Consider the following 22,165-nt stretch of genomic DNA (forward strand, 5'->3'; position numbering starts at 1 on the left):
TTGGCGAGCATCGTGTGAAAATCGTTTATTCGCGCCAGGGGCTATACAGATTGTACAAATGGCCCGAGAAGTATTTTGAAGTTTCATAGGGGACATTATTTTGTAAACTTCACGCGAAACTGTCAAAAAACGGTTGAGTCACGCGCGCGCGACGCGCCGCTCGGGGACTCTTTTTTTCAAAACAGAAACCTCATAGCGCGTGTACGTATGCGAAGCTCGGTTCCCCCCTCGCGATGCTTAGAGATCGGCAGACAAAGAAACGTCGCGCGCATTCGGGCGCAAAACTGCCAACACAAACACACGATCATCTCTCTCGATCGTAGTCTCTTTGTCGTGCTCTCGGACCCATTGTACCGAATTTTAAAAACGTGCCTAGCAATACGACTTGACTCTCCCCCTTATGGGGGATAAAAATCATAAAGCAGGTTAACGACCTTGGAATCGGTACAAAGGAATTGGTACAGAGACTAGAGTATACATCGAGGCCAAAATAGCAACACAAACAACAACAAGACAACATTTTCAGGGAAAAAATCGTGAGAAAGATCTCGTATGCTAGCCGGGGGTGGTTTATTGGCCTGTGGTCATTTCTCGCGATGGTTTATCGACACGAGCAGCATCAGCAGCAGCATCTGGTCAACAAGTGCGAGCGTAAATCCCGCAACACTTAGTCAACATTATTGGATCATTAGAGAGAGAGAGAGAAAGAGAGAGAGAAAGAACGATAGAGACAGAGCAAGAGATGCTGCTGCTGCTGCGCGAACAGTCGAGTAGGGATGATCGTCGTCGGCGCGCGTGGGAGAGAGGGAGGGGAATCGAGAACATAAAAGCAAGCTGTCAAGAAAGCCTCGGAGTCTGTGGTGTTCTCAACGGAGAGCGCTCGTACCCCCGCTAAAAACAAACTTTTATCGGCTCTGCTCTTTCTCGTGCTCTGTGCCTCTGTTTTTCTCCATAGAAACGAGTGGAAGCTCGTTGAGCTAACACACCACTACTGACTGCCGCTGCTACTGCTCTACTACCGCCGCTGCTGACTGACTGCTCCCTTCCTTATTCGAGGCATCCACTGCTACTTTTAGGATATATTTATATATTCAGCCAGTCGGACCCGCGGAATCATTTACGTTACTGGCAGGCGACCGGCAACACAGACAGCGCAGACATGGGACACCCACCCCGGCTATGGACCGCGGGTCTCATAGCCTGCTCGCTGCTACTCTTGGCACAGCCTTCCTATTCCAGTGAGTTTCTTTTTTGCCTTTGTTTATTATTTAAAATCAAAGAAATAAATCTTCTCTCTTTGCTTGACAAAACTCGCGCGATTGTCTTGTGCATGGTAACTTGATACTTTGCACGAAAAATCGCGCTGCTATTGACTATACCGCTTAAAAAGAGCCTCGATCGCATACTCGAAGGGAGAGAGATTTCAATGCCCGTGAGTGCGCGCGCTGGGCTTCGTTACCGAACTCCTGCCATTTACCGATTTATGCGCGGTCGAATATTAAAATCAGTGTTAGTTTTGAAAATCTTTCCAACTACAATTTAATTGAAACATTTGCCGTACGTGTAAATTTTTTCTCTACCCATAATACGAGCGATTACATTTGCTTCCGAGCGATCGGCGGCAGTTTAAATCTTAAATGTCAAGTCGAAAGTAACGCATCCGCTCGTATTAATTTAATCGTCGAGCGATGCTTCGCTCGCGCGCGATCCGACTTTTATGATGCCGATTTACAAAAGGGCCCAATTGCCGTGTACGTATACGAGATCGGTAGCAGCAGCAGCTGCATCAATCGACATCGTCATCCTCTTGACTTTTTTTTTTTTACGATCGACCACATAGTACACCAGGCCCCATTTCACAGAGCCACTTGAAATTTGATCGCTGCTCGATCCGTACGTATCAATGCGAGTGATCGCGTCGCGCCCGATCTAGAACGTTCGCGAGCCGTCGCAGCTTGCGCGTAACGGCCTGACAAAGGGGTCGTTCTCTTTAAATAGTAAACGATGGGAAGAGAGAGAGAGAAAAAGAGAGTCACGAACGAGTGCATAGAGTGAGAGAGAGAGAGAGAGAGTAAAAGAGAGTAAAGCTCCACTCGGCTGCTAAAGCGCACCCAATGAGGTCCCATGCACTAATGAAATGATTACGCGCCGTATAGCAGCCCCGTGCATACATACGCGCAGATACACAGCAGCCACAGCAGGCACGACATATAATAACGTGTGTATGTATACACTTTCGACCGGACATTTGGTAGATTGATCTCCCCGGCCGGCGGCGGCGAGTTCCATGATGCTCTGTTCTCTATAGCAGCAATAGCAGCAGCAGCTGTGGTGGCAGCTCAAAGCGTATAATGTACTTCTCGCTTTGTCAATCTGCGCGGATAAAACGACGACTACGTATCGCGACGTCGCCGCCGTCGCCGCCGCCTCCAAACCTACTATCGTAAAATCAAATTGCACTCATAAAAACTATTAAACCCGATTCAATGGGGTGTATTGTGCATGCGGTCGAGCCGAGAGTGAATAGACACCTGTGACGCGTCAATCGGTGCAAGCACCGAAACGACGATCGTGTCGACAACAACAACAACAACAACAATAACAACTGCTGCTGCTGCACTCGCCCAATTTTTTTCTATATAACGCAGTCAATGCCGATAACGATCGAGTTTTATGCCGACGACGACGAGACGAGTTTCTTTTCATTTTCTTTTTCAATGCGCGCGCGCGCGCAGGGTCAGAGTGCATCGATTCGTACAATTGATTAAAATATTTTTAATATTTCGCTTTATCCTCGAGCGCGCGGATAGCATTTGTCAGCGCGATATAATAACGCTGTATCGAGCTTTCGACGACGCGAGCTTCAAAACAACACGTTCGCGCCAATTATGCTCGGGTTAAAATTTTTTGCACGACGGAAAAATCATCGTAGATATATATAATGCTCGAGCTTGATAAACATTTTTACGCAAGCCTCTCAGCTCTCGCTCGTTTTCCATAGTATAAAAGATGAATCGCCTCCTCCTCGCGTCTCTCCGCGATATGATGGATTATTTTCAATTATGAATTATGTGCTGCTGCTGCTGATGTTGATCGAGCGCGCGAAGGGGTGTACATTTTATATGCGATCGTTTATGCATGCTTGACATTCAGGCGACTTTAACCTTTTTGATAAAAATTCATCGTTCGGCTCTTTCTCTCGCTTGCTTATATACATTGTTGATAATTGGAGCTTTTTTTTCTCTCTTTCTCGCTTTGCCTTGTTTATCGGTTCTTTGATAAATGACGGATAAACAAGAGCGAAGAAACGAGCGAGAGAGAAGCCGAGACCAACACTGATATGATACAGCATAGGATATATATCACATAGACATTCGAATAAAAAAGATTTCTTCTGAAATTCGATGGCATTACTGCTGCTGCTGCTGCTGCGTGTGAAATACAATTTATGTGTATCGATCTTGGCACGTGACTCATATTATATTGCACTGACGCGGCCGCGCTGGATTTTTTCCCGCTATCTTCGAGAAATGTGTGCTGTAAAAATAACATATTTAGTGTGTGTGTGTGTGCGAGATTACGGGTCACGACGAGAGTCAAGCCGATTATCGATTTATCGCTGCTGACCCCGCTACTGAACTTTTCTCTCTCTCTCTCTCTCTTGTTAACCAATGAGTGTGTTAGCCTACACATATACACAAACATGTACATAAATGAAACTAATGTATGCGCGCGTGTCTGCGAGCTTCTTCTTCTCTCGCATCATTATCTAATGCCGTGGAGATTGAATGTATCCTGTTTTTTTTATTATTATTTTTTTTTTTTTTAACAGCGCAAACCGCTAAACATTTCCACGCGATGATTAGCATATTTTATTATTGATATTATACCGAGAAACTAATTCTCTATCGAATATAATACTCGCATAATAACTCGGAATAATTTACGTCTACGACGTCGAATTGGCGCGGTTGATTTTTTTCCATCGCGTCTTCATTGTTTTTACTCGTGACTCGCGGACGGAGATGCGTTACGATTGAATCCTCTTCTTTTTGTCGCAGATAAATGCACGACCGGGTGCCATGGCATGCACTCGGACAAATCCTACAAAGAGGGACAGACGTACTCCTACGCGTTGGAGGGCACGTCGACGACGTCGGTGAGCGAGGGCCAAGGCGACGCCCAGCTCAAGCTCAAAGCCGACGTCGAGGTGGCCATCAAGCCCGACTGCATCAGACAAGTCAGACTGAAGAATGTCCAAGTTAACGGAGCCGTAAGTAGCATGATACGGATCTATGAAATACTTGTACATTATGAAAAAAAAAAATACATTTTTTATGTTTTTCCGTGCCGCACAGCCCGTTTCCAATCAAAACGTGGAGAAACACGCGCTCCAGTTCAACTATCATCACGGGCACATCGACACGGAGCTATGCGCCGAAGCCGGAGACACCGAGGCCTCCTTGAACATCAAGAGGGCCGTGATCTCACTGCTGCAAGCCTCCGTTCTGCAAGACGAAGGTTCGACCACACGACACGAGGTAAATAATTCGCTCCAGAATTTGCATTTTAAGCAAACTTCGCAGTTCTCTTGAAATAAATACGTACGTCGTTTTTTTCCAACAGGTCGACATTTTCGGAGGCTGCATAACCGACTTCACCTTCTCCAAGGAGGGCGACGTCCAGATAGTGCAGAAGAACAAAAACTTAAATAGCTGCTCCAACAGAGAGAATGTGAAACAAGGATTGTTCTCGGGCATCGTGAACCCGGCCGCGGGCGTCACCTCGACGCCGATCATCGGCTCGCAGCAGAAGGTCGAGCAGCGCTTCAAGGCCGGCATCCTCGAAAAAGCCACCTCGACCGAGACCTACAAGCTGCGGCCGTTCAGCAACGGCGACGCCGGCGCCAAGACCATCGTCGAGACCACCCTCACCTTGAAGGGCGCCAAGGACGACGCGACCCCAGCGGCTCCGGTGAGCCAGCCGAAGTCGCTCATCTTCCAGGTGCCTCATCCGCAGGTCAAGTCGTCGGTCGACGCGCTGGAGAAAGCTCTGCAAGCCATCCACAAGGACTCGGCCGACGCCGTGAGACCCGAGGAGGCGCGCAAATTCTCCGAGCTCATCAGGGTGCTGCGCACGAGCAACCGCAAGGACATCCTCACGATCTACCACAGAATCAAGGCCGGCGCCGGCTACGACAAGGAGAAGGACAAGAAGGTCCTTTTGGATGCCCTGTACCGCACCGGAACCGGCGAGGCCGCCGAGGTCGTCGTCGAGCTCATCAAGAACAAGGAGATCAGCGACGCCCAGGCGCTCCTCTACTACGCCAGTCTGGCCTTCATCCAGCACGTGAATCTGCCCTCGGTCACGGCCATCGTCACCCTCCTCGACCAGCCCAATCTCCACCGCATCGGCTACCTCGGCGTGGGCCAGATCATCGGCAAGTACTGCCAGCATCACGTCTGCGAGAACGTGCCCGAGGTCAAGACGGCCCTGGCCAAGATCGCGTCCAAGGTCAAGGACGGCAAGGCCGACAAGCGCGCCGACGAGGATCTCGTAATAGCCGCGCTCAAGGCCCTCGGTAACGCCAAGTACCTGGACGAGGCCACCTCCACAAAACTCGCAAACATCGCCGCCGACAAGAAGGTGCGCAATCGCGTGCGCGTGGCCGCCATCGAGGCGCTCCCGACCAAGTGCGCCATGAGCTGGAAGAAGATCCTGTTCAAGCCGTTCGCCGATCAGGAGGAGGACAGCGAGATCCGCATCAAGGCCTACCTTGCGTTCGTGGCTTGCCCGTGCGCCGCCGCCGCGGCCAAGATCAAGGAGGTCCTCGACCAGGAGAAGGTCTACCAGGTGGGCTCGTTCATCCAGTCGCATCTGCGCAATCTTCGCGCCTCCGCAGATCCGTTCAAGGCGCACGCCAAGGCCCACCTGGAGAACATCAAGCCGCGCACCAAGTTCCCCGAGGACTGGCGCAAGTTCTCCTTCAACAACGAGCTCTCCTACGACTTCGACGCGTTCGGCGTCGGCTCCACGGCCGACAGCAACGTCATCTTCAGCCAGAACAGCTTTGTGCCGCGCTCGGCCTCTCTCAATCTCACCACGGAGCTGTTCGGCCACTCGTTCAACTTCCTCGAGCTCAATGGTCGCGCGGAGAATCTCGACCGCGTGATCGAGCACTTCCTCGGGCCCAAGGGCGTCGTGCCCAACGAGAAGCCCAAGGACGCCGTGAAGACCGGCTACGGCAAGCTCAAGAGTCTGTCGAACTACATCAGCAAGCGTCTGGAGAAGAGGTCGAAGCGCGAGGTGAAGCAGGCCGACCTCGACAAGTTCGCCAACAGCGTGCAGCTGCGCGACAACGAGGTCGACGAGGATCTCGACCTAGACCTGTCCATCAAGCTGTTCGGCGTCGAGATCGCCTTCCTGAGCTACGGCGGCTCCGGCCAGTCCTACACGCCCCAGCAGGTGATCGACAAAATTCTGGAGCGCTTCGACCAGGGCGTGAGCAAGATCAAGAATCTCAACTACGACATCGAGAATCACGTGCACTTCCTCGAGGCCGAGTTCGTCTACCCGACGGCCCTCGGTCTGTCGCTGAACCTCGGCATGACCGGCTCGAGCGTGGTGCGCAGCAAGACCAACACCAAGATCGACATCTCGCAGATGCTGGCCGACCCCAAGAACGCCAACTTCAAGATCGCCCTCGAGCCCTCGGCCTCGATCGAGTTCGTCGGCGACCTCAAGGTCGAGGACGGCTTCGGCTCCGAGTCCGGCATACGTCTCGTCACCACTCTGCACACCGCCACGGGCTACGATCTCAACGTCAAGGTGCTCGACGGCAAGGGCGTCGACGTCACCCTCGGGCTGCCCAAGAAGAAGCAGGAGATCATCAACGTCTCCAGCGACGTACTCTTCAGCAACGGCAAAGCCGACAAGTACACCCCGGTCAAGTTCAGCAAGGGCAAGGACCGATCGGACTGCTTCGATCAGTTCACCGCCCCGCTGGGACTCACCGTTTGCGGCCATCTGTCCTACCCGTACGACAACGTGGCGTCGCTGCAGAAGAAGCCGCTCTATCCCCTGAGCGGACCGTTCAAATTCTACGCGACCATCGAGAACAACGACGTGACCAGCTATCACTTCAAGGCCCTCTACAACAACAAGAACCCGAAGGATCGCTCCCTGGAGATCGTCCTCGAGACGCCCAACAGCCGAACGCCGAGATTCGTCTCGCTGACGGCTCAGGCCGCCATGGATCCGGATCTCAAGCTCAAGGTGGCCTTCGACTCGCCGATCAAGAAGGCCTCGGCCGAGGCTCTGGTCAAGGACTACACCGTGACGGTCACCGTCAAGAACGACCAGATCGAGTACTTCGCCAAGGGCGGCGTCGAGCTCATCAGCGGCAACAAGTACAAGCCCATCCTCGAGTACAAGGTGCCGGAGCACATCGAGAAGCTGGCCGGTGGCAAGGCCAAGAACAAGGGCCAGATGCACCAGGTACAGGGTACCATCGAGGTGGCCGATCACGAGGGCGGCAAGAAGTACGCCTTCAACGACGTGCAGCTCGTCTCGAACGGCCGCAAGGTCGTCGGTATCGACGGCAAAGCCGCCGTGACGCCGACCTCCGTCAACGTCGACATCAGCTTGGGCTACGCCGACGAGAAGCTGGGACTCAAGGTCGACAGCAAGAAACTCGGCGAGCTGCACTACACTCTGGTGGCCTCGGCCCTGCCCGACAAGAATCCGGCCAACGGCTTCGGCCTCGAATGGGACTTCAACCTGCAAAAGTCCACCTTCGATCATAAATTAGCTTTCACTCAAGGACCCGATCTCAAATCAGAAAACAATCGTCTCTTGCTCGTGCAGAAGGCCGAGCTCAATCCGGACCCGGAGAAGTTCTCCTTGTCGACCAACAACCAGCTCGCCTATCCCAGAGTCGGCCTGGCTGTCAAACTCGACGCTAAATTGACCAAGAACTCGGTCAACGCCGACGTCGACGTCAAGTACGAGAACTTCAAACTTGGATCTCAGCTCAACGGCAAGGTGAACGCCAACAAACCGGGCGACTACGACATCGACTTCAGCGCCGACGTGCTGGAGAACAAGGTCAAGCTCTTGGCCAAGCGCACCATCCTCGAGGAGAGCAAGAGCAAATTCGAGAACTCCCTGAAACTCACACCGGGAGGTACTTATCAAGCCGACGCCACGGTCAAGCATCAGACCAAGAAGAACGACATCAACGTGGCGGTCGACGCCGACATCAACTTGAACGGGAAAAAATTGAAGGTCGACACCGGTCTCGAGTGCAATCCCGACAAAGTCAACAATCACGTACAGATCATCGCCAACGGCATCAAGTACGTCGACTACAAATTGAACGTGAAGAAGGGCTCGGCGCCCAGCGGCAGCCTCGTGCTCAATCTGAAGAGCTACCTGGTCACCAACGGCCAGTTCAGCTACAAGGACGGCAAGGGCAGCGGCAACATCAACATCGAGATACCCAAGATCAATCGCAAGATCAAGGGCACCGGCGACGTGAGCGTCGCAGGATCCAAGCACGTGGCCAATCTCGAGCTCGCCTACGACGCCGACAAGGAGCCCAGCAAGAAGATCAAGCTGTCGAGCAACTCGGACTTCACCAAGACCTCGCTCGACTCCAAGAACGTCCTGGAGATCCTGAGCTACAAGACCGAGGTCAACGTCAAGGGTACGCGCCAGGGCGACTTTCTGAACGGCAAGCAGGACATCGATCTCGAGGTGACGCTGCCCAACGGCCGCCACCTGACCGTCAAGGCCAATCGCGCCGCCACCAAGAAGGACGACAAGCTGACCGTCAAGGCACAGGGCGAGGTCGCCGATCAGGTGACCAAGGGCGGCGAGACGAGGAAGATCGTCGCCTCGGCCGACGTCAACGTCGCCAACGCCAAAGAGCGTCTGTTCGACACCGTCTACGACATCAAGTACATTCACAGCGACGGAAAGGACTTCGGCACCAAGATCAAGGCCAAGCACGAGGCCAAACCGGATTCCGAGAAGAAATCGGGCGCCGTCGACGTTGGCTTTTCGGGTAGCTTGATCGGAACCACCTTGGGAGGTTTCGTCAACTCGGAGTACGACAAGGAGAGCCTCTACCTCAAGGGAGGAATCTCGCGTGGAAGCGACATCGAATTGGTGGTACGTTGAATTTCTATATCGATAACGATTCAATTCGTTGATAACCAAGATATCACAATTTTTGTGTCCAATTTCAGGGTGACATGCTGTGGGCAAGCGGAAACAACGTCGACAAACCGGGCGTGTTCAAGGGCGAAGTGACCGGCAAATTCCCATCAGAAAAACTGAAGAACTTCGTGTTCACATACGACGAGACGGTGCTGGAGCAGGCGCACGAGGGCGGCGTCTGGGAGTACATCAAGTACAAGAATCTCACCTACAACGACGACAAGAAGATCAAGCTGCACACGCACTGGCGCCAGACCGGCAAGGAGAACTACGAGGATCAGGGCAAGTTCGATCGTACCTTCCATCTGACGCTGAAGACCGACGGCAAGCCCGACTTCGAGATCCAGGACGATCACCATCACGACCTGACCGGCGAGCAGAAGAAGCTGTCCAGGCAGGGATTCTACAAGTTGGGCGGCAAGGGATTCACCCACGATCTCAATGTCGAATGGAACACGGACTTGTCCAAGGCCTCGGTCGACGGCAAATTCTCCACTCCGTTCGAGAGGGTCAAGAGCGTCGAGATCAAGGGCGAGCACAAGCGCGACGGCGACAAGTCGAGAAAGACCGACGTGGCGCTGACCGTCGACGGCGTCAAGTACACGCAGACGACCGAGATCGAGCTCAACCAGGACAATCCCGGCATCCACCTGGTGTTCACCTGTCCGGCGGGCACGACCGAGCTGCTGGCCAAATTCAAGAAGCTCGGCGACAACGAGTACACCGGCGAGTACAAGCTCGCGACGCCCAAGGGCTTCGTCACCCTCGACGGCAAGGTCAAGCTCGAGAGCGTCGACGACTTCGTCGTCAGCCTGAACTTCGACAGCGACAAGTTCAAGCATCGCAAGATCCACGCCGAGGTGGCCAACAAGCCGAGCAACGGCGACGGACGCCGTATCTTCGTCACCGTGACCAGCGACGGCAAGAACCTCGTCACGGGCAGCACCAATTACAAGAAGCACGACGAGGAGGAGGCGGGCAAATTCACCCTGGAGGGTAGCGGCCAGCTGCAGATCGGCGAGGACACCAAGTCGTCCTCCTTCAAGTACGTGCGCAAGCAGCTGACGCGCGAGGCCGACAAGGAGGTCGGCGTCGCCATCAAGCTGAACGCCAGCTTCGGGCCCGCGGCGATCGTCGGCGAGCTCAAGCTGTCCGACAAGGAGGTGCACGTGTTCAACAGCTACTGCGAGCAGAGCAAGGAGTGCGCCCACTTCAAGCTCCAGTCCACCCTCAACACGGACAAACGCTCCTACCTCAATCAGAATCTCCAGGTGGAGGTGAATCTCAAAAAGTTCAACGTGCCGATCGAGTTCGGCCTGCAGACGACCACCAAGTACGCCGACCTGTCGCTCGATCATCAGGCCAATCTTTACCTGCACTCGTCCAAGGACCGCACCCAGTACAACTACCACGTGTACGTCAACAAGCGCGAGTCCGCCGCGGTGCTCTCGCTGCCCAGTCGCGAGCTGGCCGTCGTGGCCTTCCACGACATACCGGCGATCAAGCACTCGGGCGCTTACAAGATCGACGTGTCGCTCTATCTCGACCGCAAGAACAAGCCCACGGAGAAGACCAGCCTCGTCTTGGCGGGCGACGTCAAGGTCGACAAGAACACCGTGGGCATCAACGGCGAGGCCAAATTCACCTACCCGACGCAGACCAAGGATCTCGTGGTCAAGGGCAACATGCTCGCGGGCGTCGGCGAGCAGCTGTTCACGGGCAACGTCGATCTCGACGTGTTCGCCAGCAAGAACGACAAGATCACCGTCAATGCCCGGGTGGCTCGCTCCGCCATACCCAAGGGCTACAACGTCACCGGCAACTTCAACGTGCTGAGCAAGGGCCAGCAGTTGGACGTCAAGTCCGACAATCACTTCGCGGTGTCGTCGTCGTCGATCGACGTCGGGGCGACCCTCCACTACACCGACAAGGCCAAGCAGCCCAAGTCGCTGGGCGCCGACTTCACGGCCGACCCGAAGAAGGTCGAGGTCTACGTCTACGTGCCGGGCAAGGATCTGCTCAAGTACCGGATGAACATCGACATCGCCAAGGACGCCCAAAAAGTCTCTGCCGAAGCAGCGGTGCTCGGTAACAAGCCCCGAGTGGCCAATCTCGAGGTCAAGGACTACAACAGCTTCAAGTTCGATCTGGGCACCAAGGACGACGACAAGAACAAGCTGACGGCCAACGGCAAGGTCGTGCTCGGCCAGCTGGCCGAGATTCACGCGGACGCCTTCAAGCAGGGCGCCAAACTGGACCTGTTCCACCTGCTGATCCACCTGGACGAGGGCAAATTCATGAAGCCCGACTTCGCCTACAGCAGCAAGAACATCATCGAGGTCGCACACATGGTGCGCGAGCATCTGATCCAGCACGTGAAGGACGTCAAGGCCGTGGGCGAGGAGATCGGCAAAGAGGTCGTGGTCGAGTTCGGCGATCTGTTCGAGCACCTCAAGAAGGCTCAGCCGAGCTTGAAGTCATTGATCGCCTACTTCGAGGGTGAGCTGACGAAGCTCAAGAACGAGCTGCACGCCGACGCCGCAGTCAAGGAGATCCAAGAGTCGCTGAACAAGTCCTTCGGCGGTATCATCGCCGCGGTGACCGAGGCCGTGAAGAAGTTCGCCGAGCACTACGAGGAGCTGCGCGACCATCTCAACGAGATCTGCAACAAGTTCCAGGAGGCCGTGAAAGCCACCTATCCGCAGCTCAAGGAATCCTTCGACAAGATCTTCCAGGTAGCCGTGAAGATCTCCGACTCCGTGGCCAAATTGGCCACCGCCTACGCCGAGGCCATCCTCAAGATCGTCAACGAGCACCAGAAGGACATCGAGGAGATCGTCGGTGTCGCCTCGGACATCGTCCAGGACGTGGCCAAGATCGTGCTCAAGGGCGCCAGCCAGATCGAGAAGGAGGTGAAGGAGTTCGTGCAGCTGCTCTCGCAGCAGGTGCGAGCTCTGCCCGTCTACGAGATGGCCCAGAACCTCTACAAGGAGGCCGTCAATTATCGCATACCCGACTACGTGATAGCGCCCATCGAGGAGTTCTGCAACAACATCAAGAACATCCTGCCGACGCAGGAGCTCAAGGACCTGTTCGGCAGCGTCTACTCGTACGTCATCAAGCACGCGAGACACGAGAAGGTGGACAACGGCAGCGAGTTGAAGAAGATCTACTCGCAGACGGTGGGCGCGATTCACTCGCTGCTGGCCCTCGTGCAGTCGCACGCCACCGCCGAGAACGTATTCGGCTTCCTGGAGGCGCAGCTGCCCTTCGACATCAGCTACCTGCGCAGACTGCCCGGTCTGTCGACCGTGCGCGTCTCCGTGCTCAGACTGCTGATGAATCGCGAACTGCCGACCATCTTCGATCTGTACTACACTTACAGGTAATTGACTTATTTTCCAATCGATGATATCGTTTCTGCTTGGGAATATTTCACGCTGATGCGACGTATTTGTATGTTTCTCAGACCACTCCACGATGTGGAAGACTCCATTCCACCGGCCAAGAAGTACGGCACGTTCTCGGACGGCGGACACGTCGTGACCTTCGACGGCAGCCAGTACGTCTTCACGGGAGCTTGCAGCTACATCCTGGCTCAGGACATGAAGGACGGCAACTTCTCGGTCGTGGGCGAGTACGCGAGCGGCAATCTCGTCAGCGTGACCATGACCGAACCCGGCGAGAGCATAACCATCAAGTCCAACGGAAACGTAAGCAAAACATTTTATTTATCTCGCCTCGTTTCATTCTCGTGTGTAATTTTAATTATTCTCCGTCTGCAGTTGCTCGTTAACAACAAGCCCGCCGACTACCCGGCCAGCACCAAGAACCTGATGGCTCACTTGGCGGCACCGCTGCGCAAGATCATCTCCAAGTACGGCGCCAAGCTCGTCTGCAACATCGGCTCCGGCGGCATGTCCTGCTACCTCAGAGTCTCGGGCTACTACCACGGCAGACTTCGCGGTCTCCTCGGCGACGCCAACAACGAGCCCTCGGACGACTACATCCTGCCGAGCGGCAAAGTCGCCGCGAGCGCCAGCGACCTCGTCAACGCCTACAAGCTCAATCCCAGCTGCGCGGCTGCCCAGGCCAAGGAGGGCGAGGCCGCCAGAGCTCCGATCTGCACCAAGTACTTCTCGGGCAAGTCGTCGCTGACTCCGTGCTTCAACTACGAGGACCCGCGGCTGTTCCGGGCCAGCTGCGATCAGCTGGTCGCGGCGGGCAACAAGAACGGCGCCTGCGTCGTCGCCTCGGCCTACGTGACCAAGTGCCTCGTGAAGAACGTCTATGTGAGCCTGCCCAACGAGTGCGTCCAGTGCAAGGTGGGCGACAACAGCATCAACGGCGGCGACAGCTTCAGCGTGAAGATCCCAACCAAGCAGGCCGACATCGTGTTCATCGTCGAGCAGGAGTCCGACAACGAGAAGACCTTCAAGGACCTGATCAAGCCCGTGATGCAGGAGCTCAAGTCCGAGCTCAAGCAGCACGGCATCACGGACGTGCACATCGGCCTGATCGGCTTCGGCGAGTCCATCAGGAAGCCCCAGCACTACTCGTCCAACAACAACGCCAACATCGAGGGCGGCGGCGACATCGGCCACATGAGCTTCCCGAGCAGCCGGGACCCGCTCGTCACCATGGACGAGGCCGTGGAGGAGAAGGGCTTCGGCCCCAAGACCGTGCAGTACGTCAAGCAGAGGCTCGACGTCGAGCTCGGCACCTTCAAGGTCACGGACGCCTACGAGGCCGGCATCAGGTATCCCTTCAGAGCGGGAGCCGCCAAGGCCGTCGTCGGCGTCATCAGCCAGCCCTGCGAGAAGAGTCCGCTATCTCCGTTCTCGGTAAGATAATAATCGACGATGATTTTTTTCTGTTGGAAAATTTCGCCTTTACTCATCTCTCTCTTCGTGCCTCGCAGTTGCAAGATTACAGACTGATTCTCGGCTACGACCTGTACAATCGCATGGGTCTGACGTACTATCACGTGTCGCCTCTGACCGAGATCGAAGTGGCCGGCAAGCCAGCGAAGAACGTCGTCGGCAAGGACAAGAACTACGTGTACACGTTCGCCGACAGCAAAAAGAAGCCGCTCGAGGGCGACCCCGAGTTGGAGATCGAACTGGACGAGGAAGATGTCTGCGCGAACTTCGCCATCAACGTGAGTTTTTTTTTCTCGTATTAACTAAAAAAAAAAAAAAGTAAAATATTCGTATCGATCGCTCATCGACGAAAATGTTTGCAGACCGGCGGTACCGCGTTCCAGACGCGAAACTTCCTCGAAGCCAAGCCCAACCAGCAGGCTCAGTACGTTAAGGTCGCTGCCCGAAGGATAGCCGAGAACATGGCCAATGTCGAGCTTGAGGAGGACTGCGTGTGCGGCGCCGAGGCCGGATTCAGCCACACCGCTCAGGTCGTCGCTCGTCCTAGATGCAAAATCGTCAATCGCGTTGACAAGGTAAGCAAAAAAAATCAACTTTTTTTCCCCCCATTTCGGAGAGTTTCATTTCGATTTCGAGACTCACACGCATCGTCTATTTTTTTTCGTTTTGCAGAGAGTAACGCCAAAAGCTGCGTAAGCACAGCGAGCGACCGCACCGCAAGCCGACTGATTAAGTAATATAAACAACGATTTATTAATTAATTGGCTCTAGAGTATTCGTTATTTTTCCCCGCGAAGAGTAACGCTGTTTGAGCCGTTTTTTTTTATACATTTTTTTATGTACCGCGCAAATGACAATTGATTTGTATTTTTTTTGTTTGTTTTTAAATAATGTTATAAAACTTACCGATGGAAAACATTTAATCAGAAGACGATCAAATTATGTACATATAGAGAAAAGTTTTTATGTAATACAAAAAAAAAAGAAAAACATTTTATCGCTATAATCTCTTATAATAAGTTGATGATTGTCCTGAGATATGCGCACTTAGACGTTGACTGATGACACGAATTATTTTTCTTCTTAAAAATCGAAATACATTGACAACGTATTTTTTTTTTTTATATTAATGTAAACCAATGTAAAAGCACAAGACGCAGATTGTGACAAACACACAAAGGAATCGACGCACGCACCTGCTCGAACGATGAACACATAATTTATAAATAAATGTGTTAAAAGTGTAATATTTTTTCTAACGTTGACCGAAAATATTTTTGTACCGTGTTTTGTTTCTCTCTGTAAAAAAGTGCAAGATTTTCTTGTGCGCTGTAACGAGCTCATTGTACGAAAAACAGTCTTTCGATGTAATAAAAGCTTGTTAATTTAAAATATTGGCTTCAAATTCTTAACAAACACTACTTGTCAATATCCAATTCCAACCAGAAGACAATATAAGCTAATCGAACATTTTTTTGCCACTTGCGAGTTTATAATACTCCATCTATCGATGAATTCATAAAGCTCAACGTTAACAACTTTGATTACGATGGGTTTTGTAAGTACAAAACGAACTCTGCAAAGTGGATCCTTACATTTTCCTACACAAAGATATAATTTATTTTCAATTTTGAAAATTAATTGACAGTTTTGGCAAAACAAATGCCAGCTAAAGTCATGAGCGGTCGCACGTGCTTATAATCTCACCGCAGCAGAAGCGATCGAGCAGTGACTCTCCTCGCTTGTTTTTCACCAAACGTGCCATAAGAAATTTCACGTAAAAAAAAAAGGAAAAAGAAATCCTCGAGTTCAATCAACATCGTTAAAACGATGATTCCTCATCCAGACGTCAACACTTTCTTTCACGGCTTCGGGCCTCATCTATCTCGGAAAATCATCAATCGGATGGTAGACAAAGGTTATTGCGCGACTAACCACGTGTGCGTCGCGGCTCGTAAACAACAACAATAATCAAGATAATACGGTTAAGTTTCGCCTCTTATTTCGCAGCTCTTTACAAAAAGACCGAAGTTACCGACCAGAGAGTCCACGATTTCTTTCAAATCGAGTCGAATCAGCCGCGATGCTACGCGCCCGACGTCGATCCCACCAAGACGAAGTTAGCCTGGGGTCCGTTCGCGCTCCCGAAACTCGTAAGATCTCGGCTCTTTAATTTTCACGATAACATTTGTTTTTTGAGATAAAAAATTGAGAATTCATTTTCGCCGAAGAAACGAGAGCTCGGAAGTCACGACACGTTGATCGTGAGACAGGCGGTGACGACGCTCGCCGATCTCGTCTACGATCCCGTCAAGATAGTGGACGCCAAAAAACTCCACATTCCCAGCAAGTAAGTATGCAAAAAAAAAAAAAAAAAAAAAAAAATTAACGAGTTACAAATGATAAATGTTAGATTGGCCATGCTGCTGCAATCGAACGATCCCTACATACGGGAGCGCGTGACGATGACGTTCAAGACGATGGCCCAGCACGCCGTCGGTCTCGAGCTAATCTCGCAGAATCGCACGATAATCGCGAATCTATCGAGCTGCTTCAAGGATCAATTAGCGGCGGTGCGCTTTCAGGCGGCTCTCGTCGTCGAGACGCTCGTCCTCGACTGCGAAGGTAATAAAATCTCGGTGATAATTGTGTATTAGCGACGTTCGAGAAGAAACAAAAAGCAATATTCAATGCGCGACGAGTCGCGCGTGTAAATACACAAATGAAAGCTTTGTCCCTCTCTTCCTCTCTACGTCTATACAGCTGCCCAACAATTGAGCGTCTGTGGCTTCGTCGAGTCCATCAATTCGAGGCTTTGTAGCGAATTGAAATACATATTGGTCGGTATACACAACACGTTCTAAATGTTGACGCACAAAAAAACAAAAAAAAACTCGAAGCTCTTTTCACGCTCGCGCGCAGGTCGTTCATCTGCGGATTTTGAACGAGCTGCTGCATCGGAACATAAAGAGACAATGCGTCGATCTGGGCATGTTCGCGAATCTGCAGGCGCTGCTGAAGCGACGGAGCGAGGACGTACTGTGCGGGGCTCTGGCCTGCCTGGCTCTGCTCTGTCAGGATCCCTGCGCCCGCGAATTGGCAATCGAGGCGGATCTGCTGAATACTTTAAAGCCCCTCGTATTGGAGGACGACGTTAGTAGTAGTAGTAGTAGTAGTCGAATGCGTGTACATAATGTATAAGAATACAATGACGTCGTTATGTTTTTTCTCCTCCTCCTCCTTCTGGCGTCGCTGCTGCGCACGACAGAGAGTGTCGGTAAACACGGAAGCGGCATTGTGCGCCTGCCTCGTAACGATCGCGACCAAAGGCAAGCTGCGACTGCTCCAGCTGGAAATGACGTCGCCCCTGGTGCAGCTGGCGCTTAACAAGTGTCGCTACTGCAGAAATCCAAGACTTCTCCTTGCCATTATCAAGGTACACAACGTATTTTCGCGCGCGCGCGCATTATGTATTTACGTCGTACAGTAGTAGTACGACTGCGCGGGTCGTTACGAGCTCGTAAAAATGTGAGCGAGCGAGAGCAAGTCTTTATTCGATTTATCGAAAAATGTTTTTTTTTCTTTTCGAACGCAGTTGTTGACGAACGTCAGCGAGGCACCCGATGGACGTCGTTTATTGTTGGAGAAACATTACTGCGACATCGTGGGCATCGAAGTCGGCGGCAACGAGCTCGTGGAGCAGCACCGACGGATTCTCCTCGACACCATCAATTGGGAGCCTTAAAAATACTTAAATATCGTCTCGTTACTTAAATTTTTTTATATGAATTTTTTAACATTTTTGAACGAAATAAACGTATGAAAATGTATACATCGTAGCGTTGGTTTTATTTCCGTTCATGGCAGCCTCGGGAAGTAGCAGCAGCGACAAAAGCTCTGTACACTACGTAAACAGCTGCGACGGCGGTGGCGGCGGCGTTGAAAAGAAGCAGAAGCCGCGAGGAGGAGGAGGTGTCAGCAAAAACGAAATGACATCAAAAAAACTGGGGGATGACTGCCGCTGGAACTGATGTGGAAATTGAGCCGTTTGATCGAGGAGAGGCGCCTGGCGCACTCCAAATGCGCTACAAGTATTATATGGAAGAAATATTTCGTCGAGTTTCGGGTCAACGGATAGCGTGGCAATTTCTTTTCGAAAAAAAGTTCATTCAAAAACAGTGTGTCAGTCTCGTTCGATTCGCTTGATTCAAATGTGATGAAAGAAGGCGCATGTATTACGAATATCATTCTAAACTGCGATACTGCATGCGAAGCCAACTAAATGTTGTCGAATTTTTAAATGACGAAAAATTAAATTTATTTAAAGCTTCTCTAAAAATTATCAAATAAATGATTAAAAGTAGTAGTACAAATAAAAGTAAAGGCAATACATTTCCGATTTTCGTGAATGAAAATTCCTAAAAACTTTACGACCGAGCTGCCAGGAATCCTCGATTCGAGCAGGAGAAACATCACGTTTTACGCGGGGGGCTATACCCGCGAGCATTGCTCTCGATTGCTTTTTTATTTTGTTCATCGCAGTATCCTCCGCAGAGTCGAGTACTCGAAAACAAAGTCGACGAATTCGAGGCGATACGGACAAAAAATTTTTGTTGACTTTTCGCCGATCGTCGACCCCCTACCACCACCTATATACATCGAAGTGATCGAAGCAATAACTATACTTTTATTCGGTCAGCAGAAAATTTTCCCAATCCTTCCGCAGTTTGCCAGCTGGTCTCTCTTCTGCTTTAATTTCATGGTAATTATTCGCGCTGCTCTTTCATTTCCCGCGGTGTCTCGGGTTCTTCGCGATAAGATCGATTTTTAATCAACGTAACTTTTCAACAAATGGGATGGAATTGTTGAGAAACTCCGGGAGGGGGACGACGAGCACTTCGCGCCGCACTGATTCCCCAAACGTTGCAATATTCTTCCGCCGAACTTACGAGGACGAGGCGATCGAGAAGTTCCAAGCGCACTCGGAGAAGTGTACCAGGGGAGAAAATATGCGCCACTACTTCGGGATTTTTACTTTTTCTCGTGTAAACTCGTTCGTGTATTTTCATTCCCAGGCAAAATTTTGAATAAAATTTTTTTACACGGTGTCACGATAAATACGCGATTTCGTTAATAAGAGATAATCTTGATGTAAACCTCCCTCTTTGACGCACGCGTTATCGAAAAAGTAAGCTCTTTTGAGGTCGCTGTAAATATATATTTTATTTTCGGCTACGAATTCGAGCGCAAACAAAATCCGGCATCGATGCGTGTACCCACGTAACACAATATGCGTTTACACGCGGTATTCGTACGTTATAATATCGAGCAAATGGATAAAAGCAGATTCTCTTTGGAGAGATCCTCCGGGCCCTCGTCCACATACATCACACCCACCCGCGCATTCGCAGGGGGGTATTTGCGACGTGCCCGAGCTCGTGTTCGTGCTCGTGTATACACACGTTACGAAGTATACGCGAGAGGCTTACACACAAACACACACATACTTACACAGAGCTTCGAGCCTCGAAAAAGTCTCGAAAAAAGTTTTGGCCGCGGCCAAAGTTCGAGTTTTCGGAGTCGTTGCAGGCTATGCAGCTGCAGCTGCAGCGGGCGGGCACTTACAGGAGAAGGGGGCAAGGCAAGTTTCGTTTAGAGATATATGTACGAATGGCGCCTTTCACCCTGTCTCGAGCTCAGAGTCGTGGGTAAATAAGTAAAAAAAGAGAGAAAGAGAAGCTTTCAACTTTGCCAGCCAATATGCGAGAGTGTAAAACGTGGAGTAATTGCAGGATATGTTTTTGAAAGCTCGCCGCTATTGCCACTGCCGCCGTCTTGAAAGTCGAACGGCGTGCGTTATATCCGCGAAAGAAGTGTACGACCCACTGCAGCTGCAACGGACGTCACTGCGAAACAGGCAAAGCTTCGCGGGTATTTAAAATTACGAGTGGACTTTTCAGCTTGGCGTTTTAGAAAGTCGGGATTGTGCGAGTGCATTTATCGCTTAGTTAGGGTCCCTCGAGATGTATAGATATGCCGCGCGATAACTCGATCAAAATGTGTACAGGGGGTCGCGCAAAATCGTACCAAAACTAGCGAACAATACAAATCATTCCACGTTTATTTTATATATAAAGTGCAAAGAAACAATCCTCATAGCTATACAAGAGCTTTTACATTATTGACACATCGCGAATAATCTCAACACTTGCCATCTTTTCGTGTGGTTCTTTTTTCGACGTACACAGGATTCGAGAACCGATCACTGCTACTTGGGTAATAACTTCCTGGACGATATCGCGCCTTTGTCCGTAACTCGAGCGATCGACCATCAATTGGCAATCGACCAACTTCGACACCTACGCCGTGTCAATAACAAATACCCAAGCTCGATGTTTACATCTGTCGCTCTTCGTTCCCCCCTCATATTTTTCGTCGAAAGAAAAATGATCGTCGAGCTACGTGTCGTTCTCAATTACGCTCGTAAAGAAAACAAAAGCAAATAATTGCCCAAATTAATCTTTAAACGAGTTATATTATATTCGCTCGATCGAGGAGAATATTTACGAAAATGCGGCAAGGGTTGCAGAAATGCGCTGCACAGCCAACGAGACAAAGACTCTGTCTGTCTCTGTGTGAAGCCGGGCTCTCATACCAGTGCACGGACGCCCTTAGGCGCGCTTTTCCCTTCCTCCGCTTTCCCAAGGTACTTTCTAGGACGACTATAGTGTGTAGCAGCTACTGTAGCTGCTGCCAGCCACTCTCTCTTCGAAACGTACGAGCTACCTAAGACCTGACAAACATTGCTCCGCTGCACATGTGCGCGCCAGCAGCAGCAGCGAATGCAGAGCGAGCTACACACGGAAAACCACAACATCGCAGCCACCGCTACCCGAGTATAGCGCATACATACACACAGAGGCAAAGAGAAAAAAAGAAACATTTTAAGTGCAAAGCGGAGCTTTTCACGGCACATGCACACACCTCACAAACACACACACACACATGTACATGAATAGATTATTTTTCTTTCCTTTTTATTTGCTCAAGATTCCCATTGAAAGTTACTGCTATACTACTCGAGGAACGGAACCGTCGACGGAAAAATTGCTGAAAAGAATCGCCTTGCGAGTGCAAATATTGATGCGCTGTTTTTATCTCTGCTGCTGCTGCTGCTGCTGCTGTGTGTATGTGTAAGAACGCATTTTCCTTTTCTCTTTCTCGTTTTCTCGCATCTTCGTTACGTGTGTATGTGTGTGTGTGTGTGTGTGTGTGTGTGTGTGTGTGTGTGTGTGTGTGTAGCATATAGCCATCTGTATATATCGAATACACAAGGAGCATCTTTCGATCCCTTTGAAACGGCTCGCTCCTTCTCTCGAAAGCAAAAGCAAAGGCAGGAGCAGCAGCAGCAGCAGCAAAAAAAAAGGATAGCAAACTTGTTCGCCGAAAGAGAAAGAGAACGAGAGCTCTTTTTCGCCTTTTGAATAAATAGTAAAGGAAGAGGTGCGATTACTGCCTCCAGAGTGTAAAACGCGCTGAATGAAAAAGAATAAAAAGTAAAAATAAGATAAAAATTACTAAATAAACACGCGAAAGAGAGAAGAAGAGGGTGAGAGAGAGAGAGAGAGAGAGCTCGCGAAAATGCGTTTACGATCTCGATGCAGATATCTATATATATATTATTATGCACTCAATGCGAATCGTATATTTTTTCCTCGTTTTATCGTTTTCAGCATTTAAAAAGGTTCGAGGAGGGCAGCGCGCGTTAAAGCACAAGCCCTGGAATTCAAGATCTCCTCCTACGCGCGTACGGACTCTTAACGCTTCTGATCAGAAATTTATCTATCTACCAGTCGGCTGAGAGCCGGCCGGGCTAGCGCGAAAGGACGGGGAGCGCGAGTTTGCCCGAGAAGAAGATGCACTTAAAGTCCTCGGCTATACTTTATAGCTGAGCTATTACAGTCGGACCGTATATATAAATTTCTCGCTGCGCCGATGGGGATGGGGAGGGGTGGAGGACGCGCGAGCTTGCAGCAGTGCAGCGAAGCCTGTGAAAAGGT

The 22,165-nt window shown here is 51.1% G+C and overlaps 2 protein-coding genes across 2 annotated transcripts; both read left to right on the forward strand.

Annotated features, from left to right (window-relative positions):
• Positions 1-868: 868 nt before the first annotated feature.
• LOC106658403 (apolipophorins) lies at positions 869-15,497 on the forward strand. Its single transcript, XM_014380339.2, has 10 exons — positions 869-1,238; positions 4,062-4,273; positions 4,359-4,541; positions 4,627-9,174; positions 9,252-12,607; positions 12,692-12,935; positions 13,008-14,066; positions 14,144-14,383; positions 14,468-14,680; positions 14,778-15,497. The coding sequence occupies exons 1-10, from the start codon at positions 1,160-1,162 to the stop codon at positions 14,799-14,801; spliced, it is 10,158 nt and encodes a 3,385-aa protein (XP_014235825.1). The 5' UTR covers positions 869-1,159; the 3' UTR covers positions 14,802-15,497.
• A 79-nt stretch (positions 15,498-15,576) lies between these two features.
• LOC106658310 (radial spoke head 14 homolog) lies at positions 15,577-17,850 on the forward strand. Its single transcript, XM_014380205.1, has 9 exons — positions 15,577-15,663; positions 15,754-16,023; positions 16,116-16,258; positions 16,337-16,455; positions 16,519-16,730; positions 16,869-16,945; positions 17,028-17,258; positions 17,374-17,541; positions 17,701-17,850. Exons 2-9 carry the CDS (start codon positions 15,936-15,938, stop codon positions 17,848-17,850), a joined length of 1,188 nt encoding a protein of 395 aa, XP_014235691.1. The 5' UTR covers positions 15,577-15,663; positions 15,754-15,935.
• The last annotated feature ends 4,315 nt before the right edge of the window (positions 17,851-22,165 follow it).

This window comes from Trichogramma pretiosum, unplaced genomic scaffold, assembly GCF_000599845.2.
Source record: "Trichogramma pretiosum strain Unisexual culture from Peru unplaced genomic scaffold, Tpre_2.0 scaffold114, whole genome shotgun sequence".
NCBI lineage: Eukaryota > Metazoa > Arthropoda > Insecta > Hymenoptera > Trichogrammatidae > Trichogramma > Trichogramma pretiosum.